This window comes from Rhinolophus hipposideros (assembly GCF_964194185.1).
Source record: "Rhinolophus hipposideros genome assembly, chromosome: X".
In the NCBI taxonomy this organism is placed as follows: Eukaryota; Metazoa; Chordata; class Mammalia; order Chiroptera; family Rhinolophidae; genus Rhinolophus; species Rhinolophus hipposideros.
Genome location: NC_138046.1, coordinates 102,959,833 through 102,987,219, shown reverse-complemented (window position 1 = coordinate 102,987,219; position 27,387 = coordinate 102,959,833). Strand labels below are relative to the sequence as shown.

Genomic DNA, 27,387 nt, shown 5'->3' with positions numbered 1-27,387 from the left:
AGTCAGCATTGAACAAATGGTAGAAAAAAAATCAAGAAATTTTAAGAAGGGGAGAATGTGGATACTGAACTGCTATTTCTATCTCAAAATTTTGCCTATGCCAACATACCTGAAAGTATTTATAAAGCATGTATGAGTACACAGAGGGACTATTTGAATTTGAGCTCTTTGATGAGCTAGTTAACAGCTCTATTTCTCTCTCCAGACAAGCTTCTTTGACAAATTTTGTTGGGGAAACACAATTAGAGTCAAAATTCAATCTGTGAGTAAATGTGCCCCCAGATGAGATTACTTCTAGGTGAACTAGGTTTATGATTACAATGCCACCAACATTTATTGAAGGTCTACTAGTGTCTAATGATATGGCAGTGAATATAGGCAATGATCATTGCCCTCGTGGAGCTTACATTCTATTGGGGGAGAACAGACAATAAATAAGTTAAAGGAATGAAATATACCAGGGGTGTCAAAAAATGTATACGAGTGGACACTTTAGTCAGCGTTGTTCAAGCAGTAGTTCGCCATCATCAGAAGTGTCCGTACACTGATGGCAACCACTTTGAACACCTCTGATAATTGCAGAAGTCAAACGGGACTTGCATTCATCTTCTGTTATCGGTATATATTGAATATTACAATTTTAATAGATTTTTCCTTTCTTAAAAATGTATACAATTTTTTGGCACCCTCTGTATAGATTGTGATATAGTGGTAAGCACTACAGAGCACAAAAAAAAAAATTGAAGGAAGAGAAGGAATATTGAGTGGAGCTGGAGGGTGGTTGCAATTTTATAAAGGGTGGTCAAAGAAGGCTTCATTGAGTGAAGTCATCATGGTAGAGACTGGCTAGCTGCTGATTGGAAAACTTGACCTCTTCTTTTAACCATGAAACTAGCTCTCTTTTCCCATCCTCCCTTGCCATTAAGTGTGGCTACATAACTGAATTCTAGCCACTGGAGTGTGAGCAAAAGTGATGCTCATTTATTCCAGGCCTGGCTCACAACTTCACCTCCACACATGTGATATTCCTTGTTCTTTCTTACTCATGTAGAAAAGCACAGCAATTTTGAAAGCCTCATGTTAAAAATGTCCAAGCCACAAAATCAGTGTAGCCTTGGTCCCTAATTCACAATTTGGAGGGGAGTTGCTTACTGGTCTGAAGTGACTTTTTGAATTTGCCATCAGTAAGGAGTTTCTACTGTGTTAAACCACTGAAATACGGTGCTGTTAAATAGTTGCTTGAATTAAGTTAGGTAACAAAGGAGGTGAGGGAATAAGCCATGCAAATACTGGGGAAAAGAGCACAGGAAACAAGTAGAAAGGTCCTAAGGCAGGAGTTTGGTCAGAATGTTCCCAGAACAACAAAGAAGTGGGAAAAAAACATGTTTGGAACAGAATGAGAGAAGGGGAGAGTAGTACTAGGAGATGAAGTCAAAAAGCTGAATCTTGAGGGATTTTTCCTAGAATCCCAAGGCTTTCAGAATTCACATTCGCCATCAAACTCAGTTCTTAGATAAAAAGAAATTCCAGAATAATCTTTTTATGAAATCCCAGATTGAACTTCGTTCTCCAGTCTACTTTAATAGGTTCCTTTGACTAACTGAACCCCAGAATTTCTTCTGTATTTTTGTTACATGCTGTCTACACAGGTGCTGGAATACATTTCTGAAAACACTGAGGATGCTTTAGACCTTTATCTATCAGAGGAAGAGTGACACAATTTATTAGTAAAGCTTGTAATAAAGCCATTACCATTTGGTGGAAGATCGAATGAAGAGTGAATGACCTCAGTTTTTCTGGTTTCAATCATGGCTAGGTTTTTCCCTTCCCAGACATTTAAAACACTATCATCTTCTCTCCCAAGCTGGCTCCTCCGTCGACCTCCATGGGTTGGCTTTGCCAGCGTCCAGTCTCTCAAGCCAGAAATCTGAGAGGCAGCCTTAATTCTTCCCTCTCCCTCACTCCCACAACGTGTCAACAAATGTGTCCTCATAATTGTACTTGAGATAGTTCCCTTGGATCTGCCCACTTCTTTCTATCCTCCACACCCCTGCTTCCTTCTCCTATCCTCTCTATCTGGATTACTGAGGCTATTCCCTAATTGGATTCTGCCTCCTACCTTGTCATCTTCTTGTCCATTCTCAAAACTTCAGAATGAATTCTCTTTCTAAAATATGTCATAAGGAATAGAGTTCTATGTGATGTCAGACGCGTAGTAGATTGGGGCAGAGAGGTTATCACTTTGTGAGGGATATAAATGATAAATGTCTAATTATTATAGTATTTTGCACCCATGAAACTAATTTAAAAAATTAGTTAAAAAATAAATAAAATATGTCTCTGAGCATACCCTCACAACTTCAATAACTGCTTAATGCCAAAGGATAAAATCCAACTTAATATAGATCAAAAAGCTCTTTATGATCTGATCTCTACTTCTTTTTCTTCATCTTTCTTTGCATTTTACAATCCACTGAACAACTTATTCTTCCTTGAAATTCAATACGATATCCATGTCAGGACTTAGCATTCTCTCTTCCCTCTGTCTGAGATACCCTTCCCCATGTCTTCATCTAGATAGCATCTAGTTACATTTCCAATCTCAGGTTAGCCATCACCTCCTCTACAAAGTTTTCCTCAATTAATCAACACCTACCTCTGTGTCACGTGTAAGTTATGGCCCTGCTTGTAGTCCCACAGCTACTCATAATTTTTCTGTCACGGGCATATGGTAATTTTCTATGTCTGTCAATACACTGCGAGCACCATAAGGACAGGCATTCTGTCTATTGTGATGATACTGTTGTTCTCAGTAACTAGTGTATAGCATTTGTTTTATTCTTAAATTCACAATCTCAGAACGACACCATCTTAACTGTATATCTGAGAGTAATAACATTATTCATATTATCCCTGGGAGATTTACCATGAAAAACAAAGTGTGTATTATGGGAGGTAAGTTCTGTGTAAATTAAATAAATTAAACTGAGGAATGCTATATACTGGAGATTTCCAAATGATAGACCATGAACCAAATCCTGCCTGCCACTTGTTTTTGAAACTAAAGTTTTATTGGAACACAGCCACATCCATTCATTTACATATCATCTATGACTGTTTCACACAACAGCAGAGTTAAGTAGTGGCAACCGAGACTGGAAGGCTCACAAAGCCAAAAGCATTTTCTATCTGGCACGTTACTCAAGTTTGCTGAGATCTGCTATGTACTAAATCCCTTTCTTAGCCACATACAAGGTATTGAGAATTACAGGTATGAGAATTCTCATAGAAGAAAATACTTTTAATCTTTTTAACCCAGTTATGCGTGATCATGAAAATGTGTATGGCCATTAAAACTCCCGTTTACTCTTTGAAATCATTGTTAACAGTTTACCCAATTAGTATTTCACAGGGCATAATAATGTGGAGATGGCTAATATGAAAACTAGACATTGCATCTGATTATAAACATTTATTCTGTTTAAATTTTCTGAAATGTCCTAGTATAAGAAGTGACGTTTACTTAGCTTAGAATCAAACATAGAAAATATTTACTGTATTTCCCCGAAAATAAGACCTAGCCATACAATCAGCTCTAATGCATCTTTTGGAGCAAAATTAATATAAGATTTGGTCTAATATTGTAGTAAAATAAGACCGGGTCTTATACTAACTGTTGCTCCAAAAGACGCATTAGAGCTGATGGTCCAGCTAGGTCTTCGTTTCGGGGAAACACGGTAGTAAAAAAGCCCCAGCCTTTGCCTCCTTTTTTTCTTCTTAGCTCTTACTTTATTTAAGTTTGTTTCCTTATTTTTCTGTTTCTTCCTAATCCAAAACTGACTTTATCACTTCTTTTATAAGTTCACATCCTTTTTTTTTTTGATGACTCGGTCTTTTTCTGTGGGTTTTATAGTGACTTTTATTATTGTGCCTGTATTTTGAATTCTTTGGGGTACTTGTAATTTCCAGCCCCTGTGAAATGTCATCTATTGTCTGGCACTATGTACATTTCCAGTGGAATATAAATACATTGTATAGACAAGGAAAAACTTAAAGCTCCTTAGAGAGAAAAGAACATATTTTGCTCATCACTTTCATCCTGGCGAAGAAAGGGCAAAGGGGATTTCTATTTGATTTATTTAAAATCCACACACAACTCCAGGTAAGTTCTTTAGAAACACAGGTTACTATACATTAAAAGACGACAGCCACAGGAGGTACGAGATCAGTTACATCCCCTCAAACAGTATTTCCTGAAGTGTAGTCTGGGGATCCCTGGAAATCCTTGAAATGCTTTTAGGGGGTCTCTGAGGTCAAAGCTATTTTCATAATAATGTGAACATATTATTTGCCTTTTTCTATTTTACTCTTTTTTGAGTTTTCCAGAGGACATACATCAACCCATAGAATATAAAAGCAGATATAAAATTCAGCTCCCTTCGCGTAAACTAAACATTAAAATTTTCAAAATTGTAAACAATGTCACTTTTCTCACAATCTTTTTTGTTGTGGAAAATTGTGATTTTTCATAAAACATTTGTTATTTATATTAACATAGAGTGGGGTTATTACTGTAATTTTAAAATGAATTAATAAATACATGCTTTAAACATTTCTCAGTTTTAATGTCAAGTATGGCAACCTACAGAAACAAAAAGCTTTTTGGGGTCTTGAAAAATTTCTAAGAATATAAAGGGGTCCCAAGACCAAAAAGTTTAACAACCACTGCTTTAAAAGAACTGAATAGACAAAGTTTAAGTACCCTATGGGATAAATGAGGAGATTATTTTCAGGAGAAAAGAAACATCTCCTTGTCACTGGAGATAAATCATGACAGCTTACCATGCATATCAAGAGTTACCATCATAAAGACCTCAGAAAAGTAAATGACACAAAATGAAATGAAAATGGAAACAATCCATTAGGTATGAAGAACTCTACAGCCAAACATTGCAGTCAGAGGCCAGAAATTTGCCAAAGAATTTACAAGAGACAGACGAAGGTGAATAATGTAGACCAACTTTTAGAGTTAATGAACTTCCTAAATATCTACTGTGAGTTTATGTGGCATGCTAGGCTTAGTAGGGCACCTTCGAAAGACATATCCACTGCTCACTTTGAGATTATAACACACTCAGGGAAGTTGTCCTGTCATTAGTTTTCTTTATCAACAAATATTTGAGTGTCCACAAAGCCCCAGGCACAGATTGTCCTATATGATGGGATAGTTATAAAATGTCGATAGGCTAGGAGTAGTTGCAGACATGTGTATACATGAGGTTCTTTAAAATGTGATAAGCATTGAAGTGTAGCTATGACTTCAGCAAATATTTATTATGCATCTACTAAGCGGGTCACTGTATTAGGTGGTGCATTTTCAGAGGTGAACGACACAGACCCAGTCTTTACCCATGTGGGGTGTATAGTATTATGGACAATATATCCATTAAACCAATGATCATACAGATAAGTATATTAATGCAAATCATGACAGGTGTATGAAGAAAGAAATCAAAATTATTATAAAAGAGTACTCCTTTATTTAGGAACTGTACACTAAGAACTTTCATAGATACGTTGCACTGAAAAGAAAACACATGTGCATTGAATTTTACTTCCTACAAGTAACAGTTTCAGTGGTCAAAGTTATTCCACTTTTGAATATCATGTCTTATGTTAGGCTAAGATGAGTTTCCTCTGTTTGTATTTTTGAAGGGTTTTATAAGCATGTTTAAACTTATTCTATGTGATGAGTGCCAAAGCAAAGATAACTTGTTGAAAGTGCTGTGAAAACACAGAAATCACTGTCATCATTGTGATCATCATATAAGACCCTTAACATTTGGAATTTTCTCAGAAGACATAGTAGAGCATCTATTGGTTTCTTGTATGGAGGCATGTAGTCTTAAGAACAAATGTACTAGCAAACAGCAATTTGGAATACAACTTGTTCCTAAGGAAAAGAGCAGTGGATCCATTTTTTAGATTGAGGAGAATGTGGTGATTTTAACAGTGAGTTCCACTCAGTATGTGACATTGAAGCTGAACCCTGCAATATATGTAAACATGTCTAGATGAAGCATAGGGGACCAGCTTCCACACAGAAGAATCAACTTTTCATGGTAGAAAATACAACTTCAGAGAAACAAAGTAGATCAGTGTGGCTCAGGTGTGGTGAGCAAGGTGGAAAGTGGCAGGAGATAAGGCCAGAAAGATGGCTAAGGGCCAGGAGGCTATAATAAGAACTCAAATTTTATCTAAAGTTCAATGGGAAACCATCTACTAAGGGGCCTAGGAATTCAAAGGGAGGAAGGACCTCCCAGGAGCCTAGGAAATATGTTCATTAGATGAAGAAGGGGCTAAAGCATTGCAGAAAAGGAACAGCATGGACAATGCAAAAGTTCATGGCTTCTTTAATGTTTCCACAGTGAAGGAATGTGGAAGGGGACTGGCAAAAAAAAGTACTAGAAAGGTAGGTTTGGGTCAGTTTCTAAAGAGCTCTACATGCCTTCCAAGGTTAATACATTCCCTTTGTAGTGCCAGAGAACCATTAAAGGTTTATAAGCAGAAGTATGGTATGCTTCTGTTTATATTTTTAAAAATATATTTGTTAGTCATTAAGGATATACAATCAAAGTACTTAATTAAATGGTTTGTGTAAATATAATAACGCTGAATTATCTCTGGGCATTAAAATTTGATCCTGGATGAAGTTCATTAGTGCATTATTTATTCTACCTTTTACATCAATGATTCAGTTCTTTAAGCAGTGGGTAAAGGGTACAGAAGAAGTTATAAAGTCTACCTAATAGATTAGTCGAGATTAGCTTTGACCCATGGAGTGTCTACTTCGCTTAACTAAGCACACTGTTAAAAACAGCAGAATCCAAAGAGGGGCATGGGGGGGATGGATGAAATTGAAGGAAGGAAGGAAGGAAGGAAGGAAAAAAGGAAGGAAGGAAGGAGAGAGAGAGAGAGAGAGAGAGAGAGAGAGAGAGAGAGAGAGAGAGAGAGAGAGAGAGAGAGAAAGAGAGAGAATGAAAGAAAGAACGAAAGAAAGAAGGAAAGAATGAATCTAAGTGGTATCTCCAAGGATATATTTTTTAACAGACTTAGTCACATATGACAGAATCAATACACTGTGAAATGAAATATATGTTTCTTGCTTCTGAGACTAATAGGACAGACAGCTGACTGACAGAGCACCAAGAAAAAAATCCTCTGTAGATTTATGAAGATTGAAGGTAATTTCTCTGTCTTCACTGGGAGCTGACTACAATTACTTTCCTGTGGAATATAGGAGAGGCATGTTTTTCTCTTCTCTACAGTTTTCTATTCTAATACGTACAAGATACATATTATTAGTCTTATTTTTCTAATGAGTAAAATGAGGTTCACATGATATAAATAACTCGCCAACAAAATAAAAAAAATAAACACAAAATACCATGCTATTTACTTGCGAAGGTAATAAACACAAGTGGGAACATAGGTGATTATTGCTCAGCATTTAGTTAACAGGTTTATTTAATTGGCTAACCTCAACTCCAATTACTTTTACTTTCTACTGTCTAGTGAAAAGGTTAATTGGTAAGAAAATGCCAAATAAATCAGTAGGAGAAACAAGATATTTTTGTCATGGATAGAGTCTCATCATGTAAAAAAAATCATTATCTTGGTTCACAAAGGTAGAGTTTGGTTCTTACATGGAATCCTAATAAAATTAGGGCCCTTCATGACCCATATTCTTCACAGAGTTATATTCACAGAAACTCAGTCTAGCAACAAAAGAGCACTGAAAAAAACTCTAATCTTAATTAACATTTCTTGATCAATAAAGGGCAGAAAATCACAAGTTACAGAACACTTCTGAAATTTCATTTCTTTCCCTTCTTTCTTTCATATCCATCAACTGCTTCAGAGTCTTTCAGCTTCTGAAAATCTGCACAAACCACATCCATGCATTCAAGGATTCTCTTGTCCTCTTTATTTTACAGATCAGCTTTGCCTCTCTACTTCCCCTTTATTCATCTTTTCTAGCCTTCTTCCTTTACTTATTATCGCAATTTCACATCACTAACGTCATCAATGCATCATCAAACGTAATATCATCCTTAGATATTGGAGGAGACACCAGTTTGAGAAGATACAGGCTTAAGTCTCTTTGATTGGCTGAAGGAGAGGTAGTAAAGATAGTGGGGAACACTCTCTTGTTAATCTGTCTTGTCCCTGTTATCCTTGTTAGCTGTTTTGCTCACATAGGTAAATATAATCATAATGGAAAAAGCACAGATTTGGGGGTAAAATCGCTGACTTTTAGTTTTTGATCCTTTTATAACTTTTATTAGCCTTGGTCAAATATCTGTATCTTTCTGTGCTGCAGTTTGATAATTTATAAAATGGACATGAGCATACTGCCATCCTTTTTTGCTTACCATCTCACAGTCAGGTGAGAGGATAGACATGAAAGATCTTTAAAACTGAGTTGTGAAGAATAAAAAAGAAAACATTTTATAAACACTTAACAAAGGTCAGTTAGCAGGGTAAGCACACAAATGTAGTGTCATTAATATTAACTCACGTAACTTTCAAGTTTCTAGCTTTTGAGCAAGTGAGTCAATAGTCACACCACTCACAGATTTTGTGTAGGAAGAGAACCTATTCAGTGTTGGATATATTAATAGTGAGGTGGCTTCTAAACATGGAAGAGGAAATGCTCCACTGGAGGCTGAAGGTGTAGATCTAATCTGGAGACTTATGTTGAACTGAATATTATATTTAGAGCCCAAACTGAAAGAGGTGATTGTGACAGAGACTATCTGCATACCCTATGCTCCATTCTTCCTTTCTGTAATAGAAGCCTGATGTTTAGCTGCCCAACTCAGAGACTATATTTGCCAATGTCCATCACAGCTTGGCATGATCACGAGAATCAATTCTGGCCAATGGTATATAAGCAAAAGTGTTTCGTAGACTTTCTATGCAGTCCCTTTAAAAGAGTAGAGGCATTCTCATTTTCTCCCATTCCCAATCCTGCAGTCTGTAAAGCAGACATGATAGCTGAAGAGCGAAGAGTCATCTTTGACCATGAGGGTAAGGGCCACACCAGACGATGGCATATTTCTGAGACAGAAGGAAACTGGGTCTCTGACATAATAGAGCCATAATATTAGCCTACCTAGTTGCAGACGCCCTTTACATGATAGATGGATGCATTTCTACTTTATTACAGTTGCTATATCTCTTTTCCTTTGTTTACCTCTCTGGATTGAATTCTATTTGATATAGTGAAAGCTAATATCTGTGGCTATGGATAATAAGCAGGGAAAATATACAGAATGAGAACAGGATAAGGTTGAGGAAATGTCCCTTAGAAATATTAGGATCTAAGGATCAGGTGAAAGGAGGAGTGCAATCAAAAGAGAAAGTAATTATAAAGGTAGGAATAAAATCAGACAAAATTAATGACATGGAACACAAGGTACGACAAAGTGCTAAGATGGAAAGTGGTCCGTTAATGCCAAGTGGCCTACAGTAGGACTGAGATGTGATCAGCGGATTTAAGTACAGGAGATCATTGATGACCTTTGCAAAGATGGTATCAGAGCAGTGGTGGGGATCAAGAGAAAAAAAAAGAGAAAAAAGAAAGAAAGGAAAAAGAGAGAAGCGATAAAAGAGAACATGTGAGTTTAAGTAGTAGTGACTATGAAAAGGAGAATTAAAATAGGAATTATAATTAGGAAGGTGGAGGTGGAGTAAGAGACCATTATCAACTTTAGCTACTTATAATCTGAATACCCTCCATATGTGGGCTCGGGATTCCCAAGATCAGTGTGGGATATGATGTTAGAAATTTAGTTTTTGAATCTGGAACGAGTGACAGAGAATTGCAAGAGATCATTTAGAATTCTTTGTAGTAGCAGTCACATTCTTCACACCCTGTCTGCCATGGTGGAGTACTCCATGGCAGCATGCAGATCTAGGTTTGTGATTAGGACTGTAGATCCTGTATCTGAGCCTCTCCCTTGCCTTCTGTCCATTTTTTGAGCTGTTGTTCTATCTTTCTGTTTGGGACTGGGAACAGATCTTTATACTTCTTATAAAGTCAAATACTTCTTCTATTAAGCAAAATTGGATTCTGTTATTGACAGCTAAAAACCCTGACAACATTATGGAAGGTGTATTTGTAATTTATTTTTTAATCTGGGAGCTGAAAAGGTTTACTTGATCGGGATAAGAAGCCAGTAGAGGAAGGGTGAAGATACCATTATGCTTCTGTGAACTCAGGGGAGACAGAATATTTAATTGGGGCAAGGTTCCTGTGAAATAAGAGATACGGCCTTCTGCTGAAAATGAGAATTAAGTAGTTATACATTCACCATCATAATAGTAAATGACAAATTATTAGATTACCAGCTCACATATGTATGGTGATTTCCATTTTAGAAAGGGATTTTAAAAACAAATCGATCATAGTAGGGAAAAAGAGAGAAAATATTTTAATTGAAATTAACTTATGTGGGAAAAACATATTATTATAACTGCTTTCAAGACCACATCAAAATTACAACTAAACTTTAGAACAATCATCACTGAGAATCACATGAAGTCTAGCTGAACAGAAGTCCTATAATGAAGGACATAAAGAAGAAGCTGCCTCAAAACTGATAGGGGTCACAGCTCAGGTGACCAGGGAGACTGAACCACTGGGCCCCATAGGACACCTACTACATAAGGCCACTGAAATAATACCTGGAGACTTAGCAGCTCTACCTAATACATAGAAACAAACAGGGAAGCAGACAAAATGAGGAGACAAATGTGTCCCAAATGAAAGAACAGAACAAAGCTCCAGAGAAAGAACTAAATAAAATGGAGACAAGCAATCTACCAGATGCAGAATTCAAAACAGTGAATATAAGGATTCTCAGTGATCTCAGGAAGAACTTCAACAAAGAGATAGGAAACATAAAACTGAAGACAGCAAACATAAAAAAAAGAACCAGTCAAAAATAAAAAAAATACAATAACTGCAATGAAGAATACATTAGAGGGAGTCAACAGTAGATTAGATGAAGCAGAGGATCAAATCACTGATTCAGAAAATAAGGGAGCAGAAAACACCCAATCAGAACAGCAAAAAGAAAAAAGAACGTTAAAAAAAAGAGATAATAGTTTAAGGGGCCTGTGGGTAAACCTCAAGTGTACCAACATTCGTATCACAGAGGTAGAAGGAGAAGAGAGAGAGCAGGAATTGAAAACCTAATTGAAGAAATAATGATGGAAATTTCCCCTAATCTGGCAATGGAAATAGACATACAAGCCGAGGCAGCACAGAGTCCCAAACAAGAAGAACCCAAAGAGGCCCACAGCAACACACATCATAATTAAAATGCCAAAAGTTAAAGACAAAGAGAGAATCTTAAAAGCAGCAAAAGAAAAGGAGTTACCTACAAGGGAGCTCCCATAAGACTGTCAGCTGATTTCTCAACAGAAACTTCACAGGCCAGAAGAGACTGGCAGGAAATAGTCAAAGAGATGAAAAGCAAGGACCTACAGCCAAGATTAGTCTACCCAGCAAAGTTACTATTTAGAATAGACAGATAAAAAGCTTCCCAGACAAGAAAAAGCTAAAGGAATTCACCAAAACCAAACCAGAATTACAAGAAATCTTAGAGGGAGTTCTTTAAGACGAAAAAAAAAAAAAGATAAAAATATGAACAATAAAATGGCAACAACTACATATGTATCAACAATTACTTTAAATGTAAATGGATTAAATACTCCAGTCAAAAGACACAGGGTGGATGAATGGATAAGAAAACAAGACCCTTACATATGCTGCCTACAAGAGACTTGCTTCAGATTCAGACACACACAGACTGAAAGTAAAGGGATAGAAAAAAGATATCTCATGAAAATAAGAACAAAAATAAAAAATAGACTTTAAAACAAAGGCTATAACAAGAGACAAAGAAGGACTCAGTAATCCCACTTCTGTGTATTTATCCAAAAAACTCCAAGACACAACTTTGAAGGGACATATGCATCCATATGTTCACTGCAGCATTATTTATAATAGCGAAGATACGGAGTCAACTTCGGTGTCCATCAATGGATGAATTGATGAAGAAGAGGTGGTACATATATACAATGGAATAGTACTTGGGTATAAAAAAGAACGAAATCTTCCCATCTGCAACAACATGGATGGACCTATGGGGTACTATACTGAGTGGAGTAAGTCAGACAGAGAAAGACAGATGACATATGATTTCACTTATATGTGGAATGTAAAGTACAAAATAAATGAACAAAGCAGAAACTCATGCTTACAGAAAACATTTTGATGGCTGCCAGATGGGAAGGGGGTTAGGAGGATGAGTGAAAAGGGGAAACTAGAGTTGTTAGATGGGCGGGGTGGGGGGGTTGGGGATAAGGGGGAAGGTGAAGGGATTAGGAAGCAGCTGGTAACCACAAGACGGCCTCAGGGTTTTTTGAAAATTAATTTGGGGAACGTATTCAATAATGTTGTAAAGATTTTGTTGGGTATCCGATGGACATGCGTCCTATTTGGGAGACCACCTCAGGGATACTGTGGATGCCTGATCATGGCATTGTACACCAGAAGCTAAACATTAATGAATGCCAACTATAATTTTATATATATAATGTGATGGCTTGGTGTGAGGTCGGAGGGATAGTGGATGGGGGGAGGGGGGTTCACAGTGTGAGGGATATAAATGATGAACATCTAAGTAGTACCTTGTCTTGTACACCTGAAACTAATAAATTTAAAAAAAAGAAGTACAAACTGGTAGTTACAAATAGTCATGGGGATGTAAAGTACAGCATAAGGAATATTGTCAATCATATTATAATAACTGTGTATGGTGTCAGATGGGTGCTAGATGTATTCGGGTGATCACTTTGTAAGCCATATAAATGTCTAGTCACTACGTTGTACACCTGAAACTAATGTAATATTGTATGTCAACTGTAATTAAAAATTAAAATATATTTAAAAAACAGGAAAGGAATCAATAAAGTGATCAGCAAATTTTTATCTCAGGACTTTGGGGTTTTCCTTTGTGCACAAAGATGGTTTACTGACCTGTGGATATTGCGTTCCTTTACAAAACACACTTTGGAAATTATTGCTTGTAATGTGAAACATGTCTCACAGGACACAATTTGAGTTTCCTCATCAAAAAGAAAAATGAAAAAAAAAAAAGCAAAATGCCATTTGGCCTGTTTTAAGAAAATGGTGGGGCCCAGATGTAGCTACTGTCAAGTCACATGGATGACAATAGGCAGATTTCAGACAGCAGTAACCTTAAAAGGAGAGTGCATTTACAGGACCCCTAGTGTGGAGTCTTACTGTGGCATGTTTTGTTTTGGGCTTGTTTCTCCTATTACAGGCCTTCTAGCTACCTCTGCATTGATCATCTGAATTTCACTGAACACTGTATCCATGCTTTAAATATGCTTGTAGACATCCTTTCTTTCACTAGGATGTCCCAAATATGTATAGGAGACATTTCTTCTGATCTACAATCAGTAGAATGGGAACTTTGAATTTATTTCCCAGTATGCTGTGATCGATACATTCTCCTGATCTATTCCCAATATTTTGTTCACCAACCTTTCTGATTTGTGATAGTAAAGGGTGGTAGTCTGTGGCCCACTGGAGATCACACACATTAGCTCTGTTCATTAGTCACCACTAGTACTCATCTGTCACAGTAGCTGCCTGACACCTGAATCCCTTCTCCCCAGGAGTGCTTATTGATTAATATGTTCTCTGGGAATTCTGTTTACCAGCTAGTAAGTAAATGTCATCAGAAAGGGATCTCAGGGAGAATCTGTTAGTTCTTCAGGATTGCTACCATCTCTCATTTGAGAAAAGAAAAAGTGACTCAATGTCTTAAGCCTTGTCTTCCCCCTAATGTTCAGAATTACGCATCAAAATCATGTTTTCTGACCACTTTGTTTTAGATATTCCACAGAATCCTCAAACCTATTACATTCCAAGTTTTACATCTAATTTGCATGCCTCTTTCCAACTGGGTACTCGCCTTGGTATTCCCTATCCTAGCTGACAGTACTCCATTCAGCTAGCTTCCCAAGCCAGAAATCTGGGGAAGGGGTCATCCTAGAATTCTTCCCTTCTCCCCCCTACTATCTCGTCTAAACAATTACCAAGTTATTTTACTTTCATCTGTTGAACATCTTGAATCTCTCACATCTTTACAAGTTTTAATCTGCTCAGAAATTCATTGTCCCTAATCTGAAATGTTACAAAACTACTCGAGTTGCCCTGCTCCCAGTCTTACCCTCTTCATTTCACCCTGAGCTCAATTATGTAAGGGGCTTATGTGTGGTCCCAAATCTAAACTTTTTAAAAGCGTTCCAACATCCCTCCACTCCACCCCAGAAAAAAGTATTTTTGAGATACAAAATCTGCCTTTACCTGGCCCATCTTGATTGTTCTATTTATCACAAGATATTTCGTCTTCTAAATATACAAGAGAAATTCTGTTATCAACCTTAATTAGGATGAGTGGATAGGCAGTTTATAGACAAACATTGTTAAATTGGAGGAATTACACAAAATCATTTATACACACTTAAACATTTTATTTTCTTTTAGAACATATCAATGGACATTAATTTGCCATTCATTTGGTATGGGGTACAAGATTTTTCCTGTAGTAAGAGTCCACTGACTGAAGTTCAGTATATTCTTTCTTGCATAAAACCCTCCTATATTTCATCATCTATTTACCTAGGATTTTAATGTTTGTGTCTTTAAAGTACAGTTTAGAGACATGAGAATTTAATGCAAAATCCTTCCAGATTTTCATGGTTTCTACCCTCTACCCCCAATCTTAAATAGTCACCTCATCAACACCTAATTGAAGAGAATTTTTTTGTGCTGATCACCTTTATCAAGTCTTCCAAAGCATTTGACTTAGTGTTCACAGAAACCACAGTTCTTTCTCTTTACATTCCTATTTATTAGTTTATGCAATTTTTAATTAAATGGATTATCAAAGCGAGAATGACTTGGATAAACAGGTTGGGAACAAAACATGGTTGACTGTTGGAAACCATCCTCTTAAATGGTGCGAGGGAAGGTATGTGGTTCCAGGAAGGCTACTTGAAAAACTTTCAAAAACATGTAGATTACTAATATCCAGCATGCAGTTTGGCATAGGCATTGGGCAGCTGGTTTTACATATAGAATGAAGAGCTTAGGATAATTAGATGAATAAAATTAAATGGAGGTTTAAGAGAACTCCTTTATACTGAACTGCATATACTCCTTCAGTGTAGCGAACTCTTTCTTCTTTCACTAATTTTGCTCATATGTCTTTTTCTCTGTGGCCTGTCCATTCATTTCTTTTTAATTAAAATTTATTTGGGTGACAATGGTCAACAAAACCACATAGGTTTCAAGTGTACAATTCTATTTTTCATTTGAGTCATGCCATCCAGAGATCATCCTCCCTAACACACTCTAACCCCTACTTCGCCAGCCCCATAAAAGTTCATGGAAAACCATAAATAAAGTGCATTCACTTGTATATCTACAGAGTGATATTGTTAGTATCAGCCAAGCTGACAGCATGTTTGGCTCCAGCTAGTCAGTTTCATTAAACTTGCCAAGTTTCAAAGAATAAAATATGACATAAAGAGATTAACTCAGAAGCTAATTTTTCATAGTCTTTTGATGAAGAATTATGAATGTCCTTGAAAGCTTTTCAAGACTCATCAGAGAACAGATGGGAAGAGACCAGCTTTTCCATAGACACCTGTGGAAAATAATATCGGTATGATCCTCTCAGATCATTCTAAAAATAGCTCTTTGGCGATAGAGATTGCATCTACAACATCTTGTGGTTATAGGTTGGATGAGGATAAAGTACCGTTTCAAGGCTAATTCTTATTTAATTCACCTAAAATTTATTCATTGTGACACTGTAAGACTGAGATAAATAAATGCACAAAATGTGAGAATAGAAAAGCTTCTTTCTTGAGTAAATAGCTATGGAAATTGAAGTCGTTTGTCTCTTAAGAGTACCAAATTCTGGAGAACAGCTAAATGTGAATTATTAACCCGACTTCTTCCTTTTTAAGATTTGAATTGATTAAGTCCAACTTCCAGAACTAAAAATGTATCCTTGGAAATGTGATAATTAGAAAAACATTTTAAAAATGGCTCTGTAGATCTATTTTTAACCCATGTAACAATGTCAAATGTAAAGATTTAAATGCTTAGTTTAATTTCAATGTGCATAAAATTCTTACTATTTAATAAATTCAGAAAATATTTTTTGTCATGTACACTGTATTAGATTTTCTACTAAGTATTGTGGGTTTATAGAAATGAGAGTAAGCCTTGCCCTCATGAAGCTTTCAATCTTGCTGGGGAAAATAAAACATACGTAGGTATGATACAAGGTAGATACCGTGTTTCCCCAAAAATAAAACCGGGTCTTATATTAATTTTTCCTCCAAAAGACACATTACGGCTTATGTTCAGGGGCTATCATCCTGAAAAATCATGCTATGGCTTCTTTTCTGGTTATGTAAGGGGCCTACCTGTAAGGGTTAGGTCTTATTTTCGGGGAAATGCGGTATGTAAAATGTTACATGAGCTTTCTAAAAAGGAGCAAGAAGAACTTAAGGGAACAAACTGCTTCTGCAAAAGAAGAGCATGTACTATTCATGAACAAAATAGCACTTCAGTTTGGTTTTGAGGGTGGGTAAGATTTTGAGAAAAAAATAAGCGGAAAGGCCATTCAACCTCAAAAAGTAAATGGTTTTTGCAAAAGCTGATGGACCCAAAACTTCAAGTCCTTTTATGCTTGAGACACAAGCTGAAATAGTGGAAATGATGGAGACCGTGGTTGGAAAGATAGGTCAGATCATACTTCACGTCCTAGTCCCTTGCTACTAAGCATGGCCAGCTAAGGGGATGGACTTGGGAACTGAGAAGTTGCTGGGCAGAAACTGGAAGTGTATCCTGGAGAATGCTAAAGGCCAAAGCTACGATAAGTAATGCGAAATAGGAACGAGAGTTAAGGACATTGGAGTCAGAGTTTCTGGGTTAACATCCTGGTTCAAACACTTGCTAGTCATGTGATCCTGGGCAAAGAACTTGCGTAGTCTGGGCCCCAACTGCCCTTCTGTAAAAATGGAAATAAGAACAGAGTTGTTATGAAGGTTATATGAGCTATGTAAAGCACTTGGAACCGCGCCTGGCATTAATAAGTGCTGTCACCACCACCATCACCGTCATCATTATACAAGGGTTTATATGAAGTATTATAAATTCAAATGTCTATGGGAAAGCAATTAATATAAATGGCTGAGGTGGGACAGGTACGGCAAACTGAAAAAAAAAAAAGCTTGCTCGCTCAAATCAGTGCTTCTCAAACTGTAATGTGCACATGAATCACCTGGGACTCTTGTTAAAATGCTGACTATGATTTATTAGATTCTGCATTTCTTAGCAACTCCCAGGTGATGTGTGTGCACTGGTCCAGAGACCACACTTTGAGTAGCAAGAGTCTGAAACATCTGTTACTCAGTTGTCGCTAATGGTGCCTGGAGAGAATGTGGGAATGAGCACCCAGTAGCCAGATCTCAGTTTTCAAAAGTAGACAAAAATCCATATCTAGAAAAATATATGTACAGCCTCTCAATTTTTAAATGTCGGCAATTATTACAAAACAGTGACTAAGTAAAAGTATCACATGTTTTCCAAGTCCTTGAGAGAGTTTTGTGCCTGTGGGCACTCCGTCTGCAAACTCTGGGCTGAATGAAGAGAGAGTCAGAGTCAAACAAAATCTGTGATGAGAAACCAGGGAAGTTCAAGTACAGAGCAGGGAGACTAGAGTTAGGGCTGGAGAGATCCTGGGGACACAGAGTGAATGTTTGAGAAGGCTTGTAGTACTAGTTTACTCGGACATGCTAGGTACATTTAAAAGATGGCATATGCTGCAAAGAGACGTTTGAATTATATAAAACTTTGTAATTTTCATTTTGTAGAAAATAAAGGTGCTATACGGAAGGCAATTTTGTTAGGGGAGTCTGAATTAGTGAGAAACCAAAATGAAAGAAGACTTAAGAGAAAACGGTTGTCTTACAAAGGGTACATAGAGTAATATGAATTGCTAATGGAGATTTTCAAGAAGAGGTCCTACTAGGCCTACTTTAATGAATTCGATAAGGCTCATTTCTAATTAACAGCATCCATTTGCATGCAAACAATGAGCTAAGGTCTTTAAAAAACAATTTCTTCCCTTAAGTACATTTAGGAATGCCTCCCATTAGCTTATTTACACCATTAATTTGCTTGGCAAACTAGCATAGATTATACACAGGTAAACTTTACTCCCAAAATTCAGAAATAGAGGCATTGAAATGAATAACAAGTTACTGATTTTACATGAAATCTTACACATAAGGGCTTTTAATATGCTTACCCTTCCTGGGAACTGATGTATTTGGAAAGAGATTTTTATGTCCTTGAGAGTTATGTGAAAATTTTTTTTCCCTCTAGGATGGCTTTCCAGAAAGGTAGCAGTATTTTTTTGAGAAGAGGTTACTGCCCAGATATTGGTTTCTATTTACCACTAAAAGAAACCAAAGACCCTTGGAGAAATGGTTGATTCCAAACCTGGGGCAGGGAAAATGTAAGGTGATCCTGGGACATTTAAGAACACACTGGTCAAATTTGCTCAAGCTGAGCATCAACAAGAATAACTGTAATTCACTATTACATATTGAATAAATAAGAATGCACAATTCCATATTGACCTCAAAGAAAGAGAAAAAAGCTTTTCTTTTGTGTGTGCTTTTAAAGAAGAAATCAGCTTGTAAGATCAAGTCAGAATTAGAAAAATCATCATTTTGCAACCCCACTGTAATAATTGAGATAGGGAAGAATCAGCAATGGATGTTAAAGCCATAAGACAACTTGCTAATTTCAAAGAAAAAAATGTCACATTACAATTCAAGATCTGAATGTGACCACCTTAACGTGGCATCACTTAGAATGGGACTAGATGGAATTATGCATCTCCCAGTGTGACATGAAGTACACAGCACCCTGTATGAAATATTCTTGCTAAAACATTTGACTTGCATGTTTCATGTCTCATCTAGACCCAACTTCCGGTTTACAACAAATAAAGAGAATGGAGAGGTGAGATTTTTTTTTTTTTGAGCATATTGTACTGGACTCGTTCAAATGTCAGTATCAGTAAAAAGGAAAAAAAGAGGTGGGAGAGCTGTTTTAGAATAAAAGGGACTGAAGAAACATAATAACGGAAGGGGATCAGAAAATGCCACCCCAAAATATGCCACTTCAGCATAAGGATTATTTTGAGCTGAAGGCAACTGAGAAACAGCAAACACAGGAAAAGCTCTCTACTATTCCCTATTTCTGCCTAAAGGTAGGGTATACAATTCCCTTTGTGAGGGTAATCCCCTCCCCTTTCCTGTATCAGGAATAGGAGACGACTTTTTATCACTGAAGACAACATTGAATCTGCATAAAGAAATCTTACTGAAATAACCCTTGTATTCCATTAGTTTCCCCATATACCATACTTACCTTCCCACAATATATCACCCCTAGAAGCCCAAACCTCATTTCCTTTGTCTTGTTCCGTCCCTACACTGCATTGCTGTTTGTTAAAATGGTATATAAGCTCTTAGGTCTACCACTTTTTGGGGTTTTCACTTGCATTCCATGAAGTCCCTCACGCCACACAAAAATATTAACATCAAATGAAATGTGTATACCTTTCTTTTATTAATGTGGCTTTTGTCAGTTTAACTTGCAGGCTCTAAAACTGAACCTAAGAAGGAGGATAGAAGAAAAAGGTTCTTTTCTCTGCTACAAAACCAAACGCAATGCATGAGACATGATGGGTTACTGGTACTAAATAAATCTTATACGTGACATTTTGGAACCACTGGGGAAATCTGGATATGAGCAGGGTATTAAGTAATAATGTGGTATTATTTTTAATTTTCTTGAGCTTGATAAATAAGCATGGTTATATATGACATGCTGCTATTCTTAGAAGATGCATATTGAAGTAGTTAGGGGTGAAGTATAAGGGCATTTATAACTCAGTTGCAATGTTAAAAACATAAAAAAATTGTGCGTGTGTATGTGTGTGTGTGTGTATGTGTATGTGTATGTGTGTGTGTGAGTGAGTGTGTGTGTATATATGTATTATTTCCTATATTACAAAAAGGCAGATATGTAGGAGATAAGGAAGAAAAAGCATCTATGACAAAATCTTAATTGTTAAATCTAGGAAATTAGAAGTACAGGAGGGTATATGGGTACTATCATGTTACTTTTTTCAACTTTTCCACATGCTTGGAATTTTTCACTAGAAAAAAAAAACGGGAAAAATTTCCAGCAATATTTTCAATCAGGTGTCATTTGAAACTGTTATTCCTCAATATATGCTAGCATAGTAATTGCCACATTTGTGAAATGGGGGAAGTAATATCACATTTGTCTAAAAGGAAGAGGAGAGATAATCTCTTGAGATCATTTTTTATTGCTATGGGTTATGATTCAGAGATTCCTCAATTTAGGGATTCCAGTTCCTATAACCTTGCTTTGCACTTCTATGGAATCTTTTATCAACTGACATTATTCTAAGTAAAACACCCTGTCTTATTTTGCCGGCAATCATTGCTTGCAGGCCTGCCTACCCAATTCTCTTGACTGGTGTATCTGCTGGAAAACTCCAGGGAAAAAAGGAGTGTATGAGAACAGCAATTGTGCCATTGAAAGGACTGAAACCACAGTACATGAGAATGACAAACAGCTGGCTAGAAAAAGTTATGATCATTTGTACGCAAGGACCACGCTGGCAATCTGGTGAAACCTTCCCAGAATAACGTTTTTAAGTCCAGAATATAAAACACACAGGACTCCAAAGGAAGCCAACTGTAATGAAATACAGTTACAATCTATTAGAAAAACAAATGTGATATGGTAATACATGTGCTTGTTCATGATTAACACATTAATAAGATCGTGTGGCATATCTAATAACTACTGCAGTTTTGAAGTAGTGCTAAGCATGGACAATATTTTGAGATATTCATACAGACTCTAATGAGATACGAAAATATCTGTGATTTCACAGGTACTGCTAGTATTCCTCTGGCTTGTTGCTAATATTCAAAACGTAAGGGAATGCTCAACAAAGAGGCAATATTTTATCCCTATTAAAGCTCATGGCACCCCTTATATTCTGTCAATGGACCAGGGCTTAAAAATTGTCATACACAGGCTTGCTTTGTTTTAACCTATGGCCCACAGGTTTCCATTTGCATCTTCGTGATTTATAAAGTATTTTGGTGGCTAAGCCATCATTAAACTTATTACTATCAGGTTTAAACCTACAAATGTTATTCAGCTCCTCTGCTACATAATTGAGGCAACAGTAAATTTTCTATCTTAAATTGCACAGCTAATTGACTATATTTTATACACCATTTATTTCCAACATAGACTAACCTTAATGGATGTCCACTGCTATTTGAATTTTTCTGAGGATTTTCTTCTCAAATATTTCTGATACCATGCATTTTCAAAGAGAAGGTTTTAAAATTATATAACTGTAATGCCACAAATAGTTTTTTGTAGACTTTTTTGCTTGTTATATACTTTCATATGTGTATGTAGACTAAGAATCATTAAATACTTTCGGCAGCTGTGTTCCAAGCACACTGCAAACTAAGAATACTTCGTTAATTTGAATAGTAATCTTATTTTTCACCTGTGCAACAAACAACTTCCATTTCCTTCTAACTTCTGCTTGGGTTGCACTGAAAACATGCCACTGATTAATAATACTTTTATGATTACAGCCCTCCCATAATTGTTAGGTTAACATATCATTTATGAAATATCATTTTATTTATTTTTACTTCATTTGCTACTGGGTGCTTGGAAATAGCTGTGAGTGTATTTTCTTACTTTTTTATATTTCATAAAATTCAAATGATACAAAAATCCTGAGGAAGTGTGTCACAAAACTGATCTCAGTGGAAATTTAAATATGCTAACATTTATTTTAAAAATGTAGCGTGAAGTTGACAATTTTCAAAGCTGAGTTAAAAAGAAAAAAAAAACCTCAAGGAAGCTGATCTTGACTTTTTAAAGCACAAAAGTATAGTACTTGATGTAGGTCAAAATGTTTAAAAGGGAAACACTTTTCTAACCAATTACAGCCAAATCCCTAGCTGTAATTAACCTACAATTTGTGTAATATTTCACGACAGAGTCAGTGGTATACACTTCCTTATAGACTTACAAGGATCTAAAATTTTAGAACTTATCTGGTGAAAGAGGCATATCGCTCTAGCTTCATTTATAAGTTTTAATTTGCATTTAGACGTCAATAACAGATAACAAGACTTTAAAATTCAGGTGCAAAAGGGTTATCAGAGAAAACATTAATATACTCTATTTAAATACTTTATGAGTAAGATATTTAAAAGTGAGAAACAATACTTTACATATAATAAAGAAAAATAATCTTCCAATAAATGTAATCCATTTTATGAATTAAAGATATTTTTTATAGCATGTTACTCAATTTTTCTTAACCTTCTCATTTCTTAACATCTTATTTTAGACTAGATTTGTGTCTAGTTCAGAAATGACTTTATACAGGTTTAAACCTGTTCAGAGTGTAAACATATCAGTTATTTAAATAATGGGATAGTTGTGTGTTTAATAGAAGGATTTTAACTTGGGAAAAAGTATATAACTTTCCCAAGGAAGCAGTTTAACTACAAAGTTTGGGTCTTTATTTTGCGTTTCCACTGGGGGGTGCCAAAAAATGTATACACATTTTAAGATAACATCTTAAATTATATATATATATATATTTTTTTTTTCTGAACCAAGTTTTTAAATACAAATGTTTTTTAGATGATGGCATTATTTTTTTAACTTTAGCAAGGCATGTATGTGAACTAACGTGTCCGTTTTGGACTATGAAGTCTATCTACCTGCTAAATAATGCAATATGAGCCAAGGCAGTGAGAGGAGGTGGGGAAAGACAATGGGCATAATTCCAAAATCTGTCTAATGCCTCCCCACCCAAGACGTTCATCAATGAGTCAGTTTAGCTCTCTGAATATTAACATCCACCTATTATGTAGTTGACAGGTAGGAAGCAAGAGCTTGGCAGAAGAACTGAGTTTTCGTTGTTCACAACAATAGTCTCATTCGCTAAATAAAGGCCAAGTCCTCCATTATGAAACAGGAAACATTAGCACCAAAAACTGGAAGCATAATATAAAAATCCCATTTATGAAAATATCAATGCCTTCCAATTGCAGCAGCATACACTTGGCTTTCTGTGCCTTCAATGCATTCCAAGGGAAAGTTAAATGATGGCTGAATTCAACAATAACTTTTTGGAGATTTTATTCTCCCCTTTAGATTTGAACACTTTTCACCCAAGTCCCTCTCCAAGAATGCACTAACAAATGCAGTTGGACTTTAAGGTAAATATTACTATCATGTTTTTCAGCAGTATAGTCACATTTGAAGCTGTTAAAACATCCAGCCAAAGACCAGTCTTTTCTACAAAACAGTCTTTTATCATTTCTTTTTCTCATCTTCTTTTAAAAAAATCATTGAAATTCAGCTTGTTAAAGTTGGAATATACTGAAGACATTCATATTTAAACAATCATGTGATTAAAAAAAAACTTGAAAGTTTAAAATAGCAGAAAAGCACTGTCTACTTAGGTGGCAACAGTGACAAATTTCAATATATGAGAAATAAATAAAAAAATCATTATTTCTATCGATTAACTGTTGATAGGCTCCTTAACGTTAGTGCCTTTCATCCTGGTTATAATCTTTCACAAAATCTTTTTTTAAGGACAGCTTAAATAGCTCTGCTTAATTTGAGAATTCCTATTTTATCTGTTATCCTACCTCTTTTTTCTTTCTGCCAGCTGTTTGCAGACCTCCTGCCACCGTAGATTCAGGCTTCCCAATTTTTCTTGTAGAATACTGGCATCTGTTTTTGAGGACTGTTGAATTATCTCTTCCCCAGTTGCATTCAATACTCTGACAACAATTTGTCGCTGCCCGATGCCATCCTGGAGTTCCTGTAAGATACCAAAAAGGCAAAACAAAAATGAAGCCCCATGTCCTTTTATTTGAGAAAAGATTCAACAATGTGCTACCACATGCAGTTCTGCTGGGAGAGAAAAAAAAATCAAAAAACTCCATGGGAAAGTTTCTCTATGAAACTGACATGCTTATATCCAAAGGATACAAGACAGAAAGGTACCTTTTATGTGTCAGTAAAAAAAGCGCCCTCTCAGGGCAGCTCGTTTTTATATTTGTAAAGCTTGTCAGCTAGAGGTTGTTATAATGTCCTACAAATCAATTAGTTGGGAACCTTTTCAAGAGCAAGTTCGATTTCTTGTCCCCACAAGGATGTTCTGTGTTTAATAGTCTATGAAGTGTTGTAAAATTTAAACGTGAAAAAGTATTTAGATGTCTTACTGACTGTCAGTATGAGAGGTGAAAAAGAAAATACGTAGTTTAGCTATTAAGAAATAAAGAAAAAAACAAACCTCTAGAAATACTTCAGCAAAAAATCATTACAATATATTAGAATGAAATTTATTTCCTCATCTACCATCCCCTCTTCCCCTTACCCTCTGGGAACCACTAAACTATTGTCTGTGTCTATGAGTATTTTGTTTCTTTATTTTTTCGTCTTGTTCCTTTGTTGTGTTCTGTTTTATATCCCACATATCAGTGAAGTCATATGGTTCTCGACTTTTTCTGTGTGACTTATTTCACTTAGCATAATGATCTCAAAATCCATTACACAAGTGTACACTTGAAACATATGTAATTTTACTAACCATTGTCACCCCAATAAATTATAGTAAAAAAAATTTACTTCAAATTCTGTTGCCATCAATGCATTTTGCATGACAAAACCAAGAAATAATTGCTTTCAGGGGCAGCCTATCAAGAAATCCCTAAGGTACAGCAATAAATTAAAAAATAATCTATAGCCACCAGAACATTTTTATGAGTCATTGATGGTGCCAAACTTAAGTATCTTCTCTTTTTTTATCCTGAATTAAATTTTAAGAGAAGAATGTCAGAAAAAACATTGTTCCATTAAAAAAGAGATTATTACAACCAAATATGCATAAAAACAAAAATGCTTTTTACCATTAAATAAAAATGGCACGCTACCATTTTTTTCTAAAAGAAGTTAATCTAGAATTTGTAAGGCAATTAAAATAACCCAGTACAAAATGTGAGTTTAGAAAATTAAGTAATATGAGAACTTGAGATACCTACCATATTTAAATCTAAAGGACTCCCACATCTCTATGTACTAATGGAATAAAGTCAGTATGGAGAATATTTTCCAGATAGACCTGATTCTAATTATCTAATATTTTTATATTCCCCTGTCCCGTGACCTAATGCCAAGTACATAGTAAATTTCAGAACATACTTGCCAAATGAGTGAATGCAGGTCTTCTGAGATTGGGTCGAGTCTCCTTTAAACTCTCATTCCACATAAACTTTGTGGTATTTTTTTTACTGCTATTGTGTAGTATTTTCAATAGAACTTTTGGTAGTATAACTTTAGCAGTTCAAAGACTCAACGTACCAGCAAAAAATGGTAACAAGCCACTACTCCAGGGACACAGTACGTAACAATGAATATAAAACTATGCACAGTTATTGAACTACTCATAAGCTTGCCCGACCATACTCTCTTAAATGTGCATCACATATGCTCTAGTAAACATGTGATATTTCCTTGCAACTAGTTGACTTCGCTCCGATACTTACTCTCATTGTTTATCACCTGTTCAGGCCGGTGTTGCATGTGGCAGTCATTTTGAGTAATTGGTATACCCATCCATAACAAACTGTGTCTATATTCCTATTATGCGATACATTCCTTGAGGTCAGAGATCATGACCTATTTATGAGTGAATAGGACTGATGCTTAGTACAATATCTGGTGTATGAGAGGTTTCAATGAGTATCTGTTGAGTGAATATATGAATCTATACAGAAAGGAAGTGGGGGAGAAGAGAAGGAGGGAGGATGGAACAGTTCAGTCTCATTATCACCACGGTATCATTTGTATCAATACTTATCATTGGGCATCCTAGAGATTTGAAGACACTTTTCTAGGTTTTAGGCAGTGTGGAATCTAGTTGAAGAGATTAAACACAGTTGCAAAGGTTAACTTGTTACACCATCTGTATACAGTAGGATAGAGAAAGTAACGTGTTCATTATGTATGCCATCAGAAGAGGGATGATCTCAGTGGAAAGATGAACAGGAGAGATCTCTGGGGGGAATTTGGAATTTAAAAAATGAGTAGGCCTTAGGCACATAGAAAGTCAGGAGGGAGAAGAGATGGCAGAAGGCAAGGCATATGGCGTGCAGTTTCCATGATCTGATCAGGAGTACATATCTGGGCTATATGTCACTGTGTGAGAGTAGTTTAGGGAAAGGTGCGGCCCTGGGCCTATAGTGGGTTTGGGCAGAGAGGACTTTGCTTTTTAGTAAGGAGTTTGCAATTCATTGGAAGGCAACAGAAAATGACCTAAGATTTAAATACAGGAGAGTCAGGGCTAGAGCTGTGTTTCTGGATAATTATGAAGTCGAGTTTAGGCTAATGTGAAGGCAGGGACACAGGCAAAAGAGCTAGGACAAGAGTCGGAGAGGTAGGTATTGGGGCTCTAAGTAGAGTTTGGACAGTACACCAGAAAGGAAAGGCTAGAGGGAACATGAACTGTTAAGGGAGAATCAACAGGATTTGGAAACTAGCTGGATCATGCAATCATGAATGACTAGTGAAATGGGAGATCTTTGCCTAAAATAGAAGTGAGGGAAGTAGTTAGAGGAAAAAAATTATGACTCTAATGTGTACTCTCAATAGTGTCCAATACCCCCAACTATTAGTAATATGTTTTTAAAATGCATGGAGCATCTATTAGATGTGTGCTATATTAGTGCATCTCAAACTTGAACGTGTACAAGAATCTCCTAGAGATCTTGTTAAACTGCTAATTCTCATTAAGTAGGTCTTTGGAGGACCCAAAATTCTCCACTTCTAACAAGCTTCATGGGGATGCTGACAATGCCGGTCCAGGAACAATACATTGAGTAGTAAGATGATAGAGTAAATGCTTCCTGAATCTTTGTGAAGTAATCAAAGAATTCCTCCTGCTGGTTTCTAATGCGATCAACCAAAGCTGCTTCAAAATTTTTATCTTAGCCCCTTTGCTTTGTGTTTTTTATTTTGGCCCT

General features: G+C 36.2%; 1 protein-coding gene across 1 annotated transcript in view; it reads right to left on the bottom strand.

The window, feature by feature from the left end:
• The window catches only part of DMD (dystrophin), a 2,022,175-nt gene that overhangs the window by 814,640 nt on the left and 1,180,148 nt on the right, over positions 1-27,387 (bottom strand). Inside the window, exon 45 of the mRNA XM_081043053.1 lies at positions 24,010-24,185. Within this exon, the coding sequence (XP_080899179.1) occupies positions 24,010-24,185 (176 nt within the window). The remainder of the gene's footprint in view (positions 1-24,009; positions 24,186-27,387) is intronic.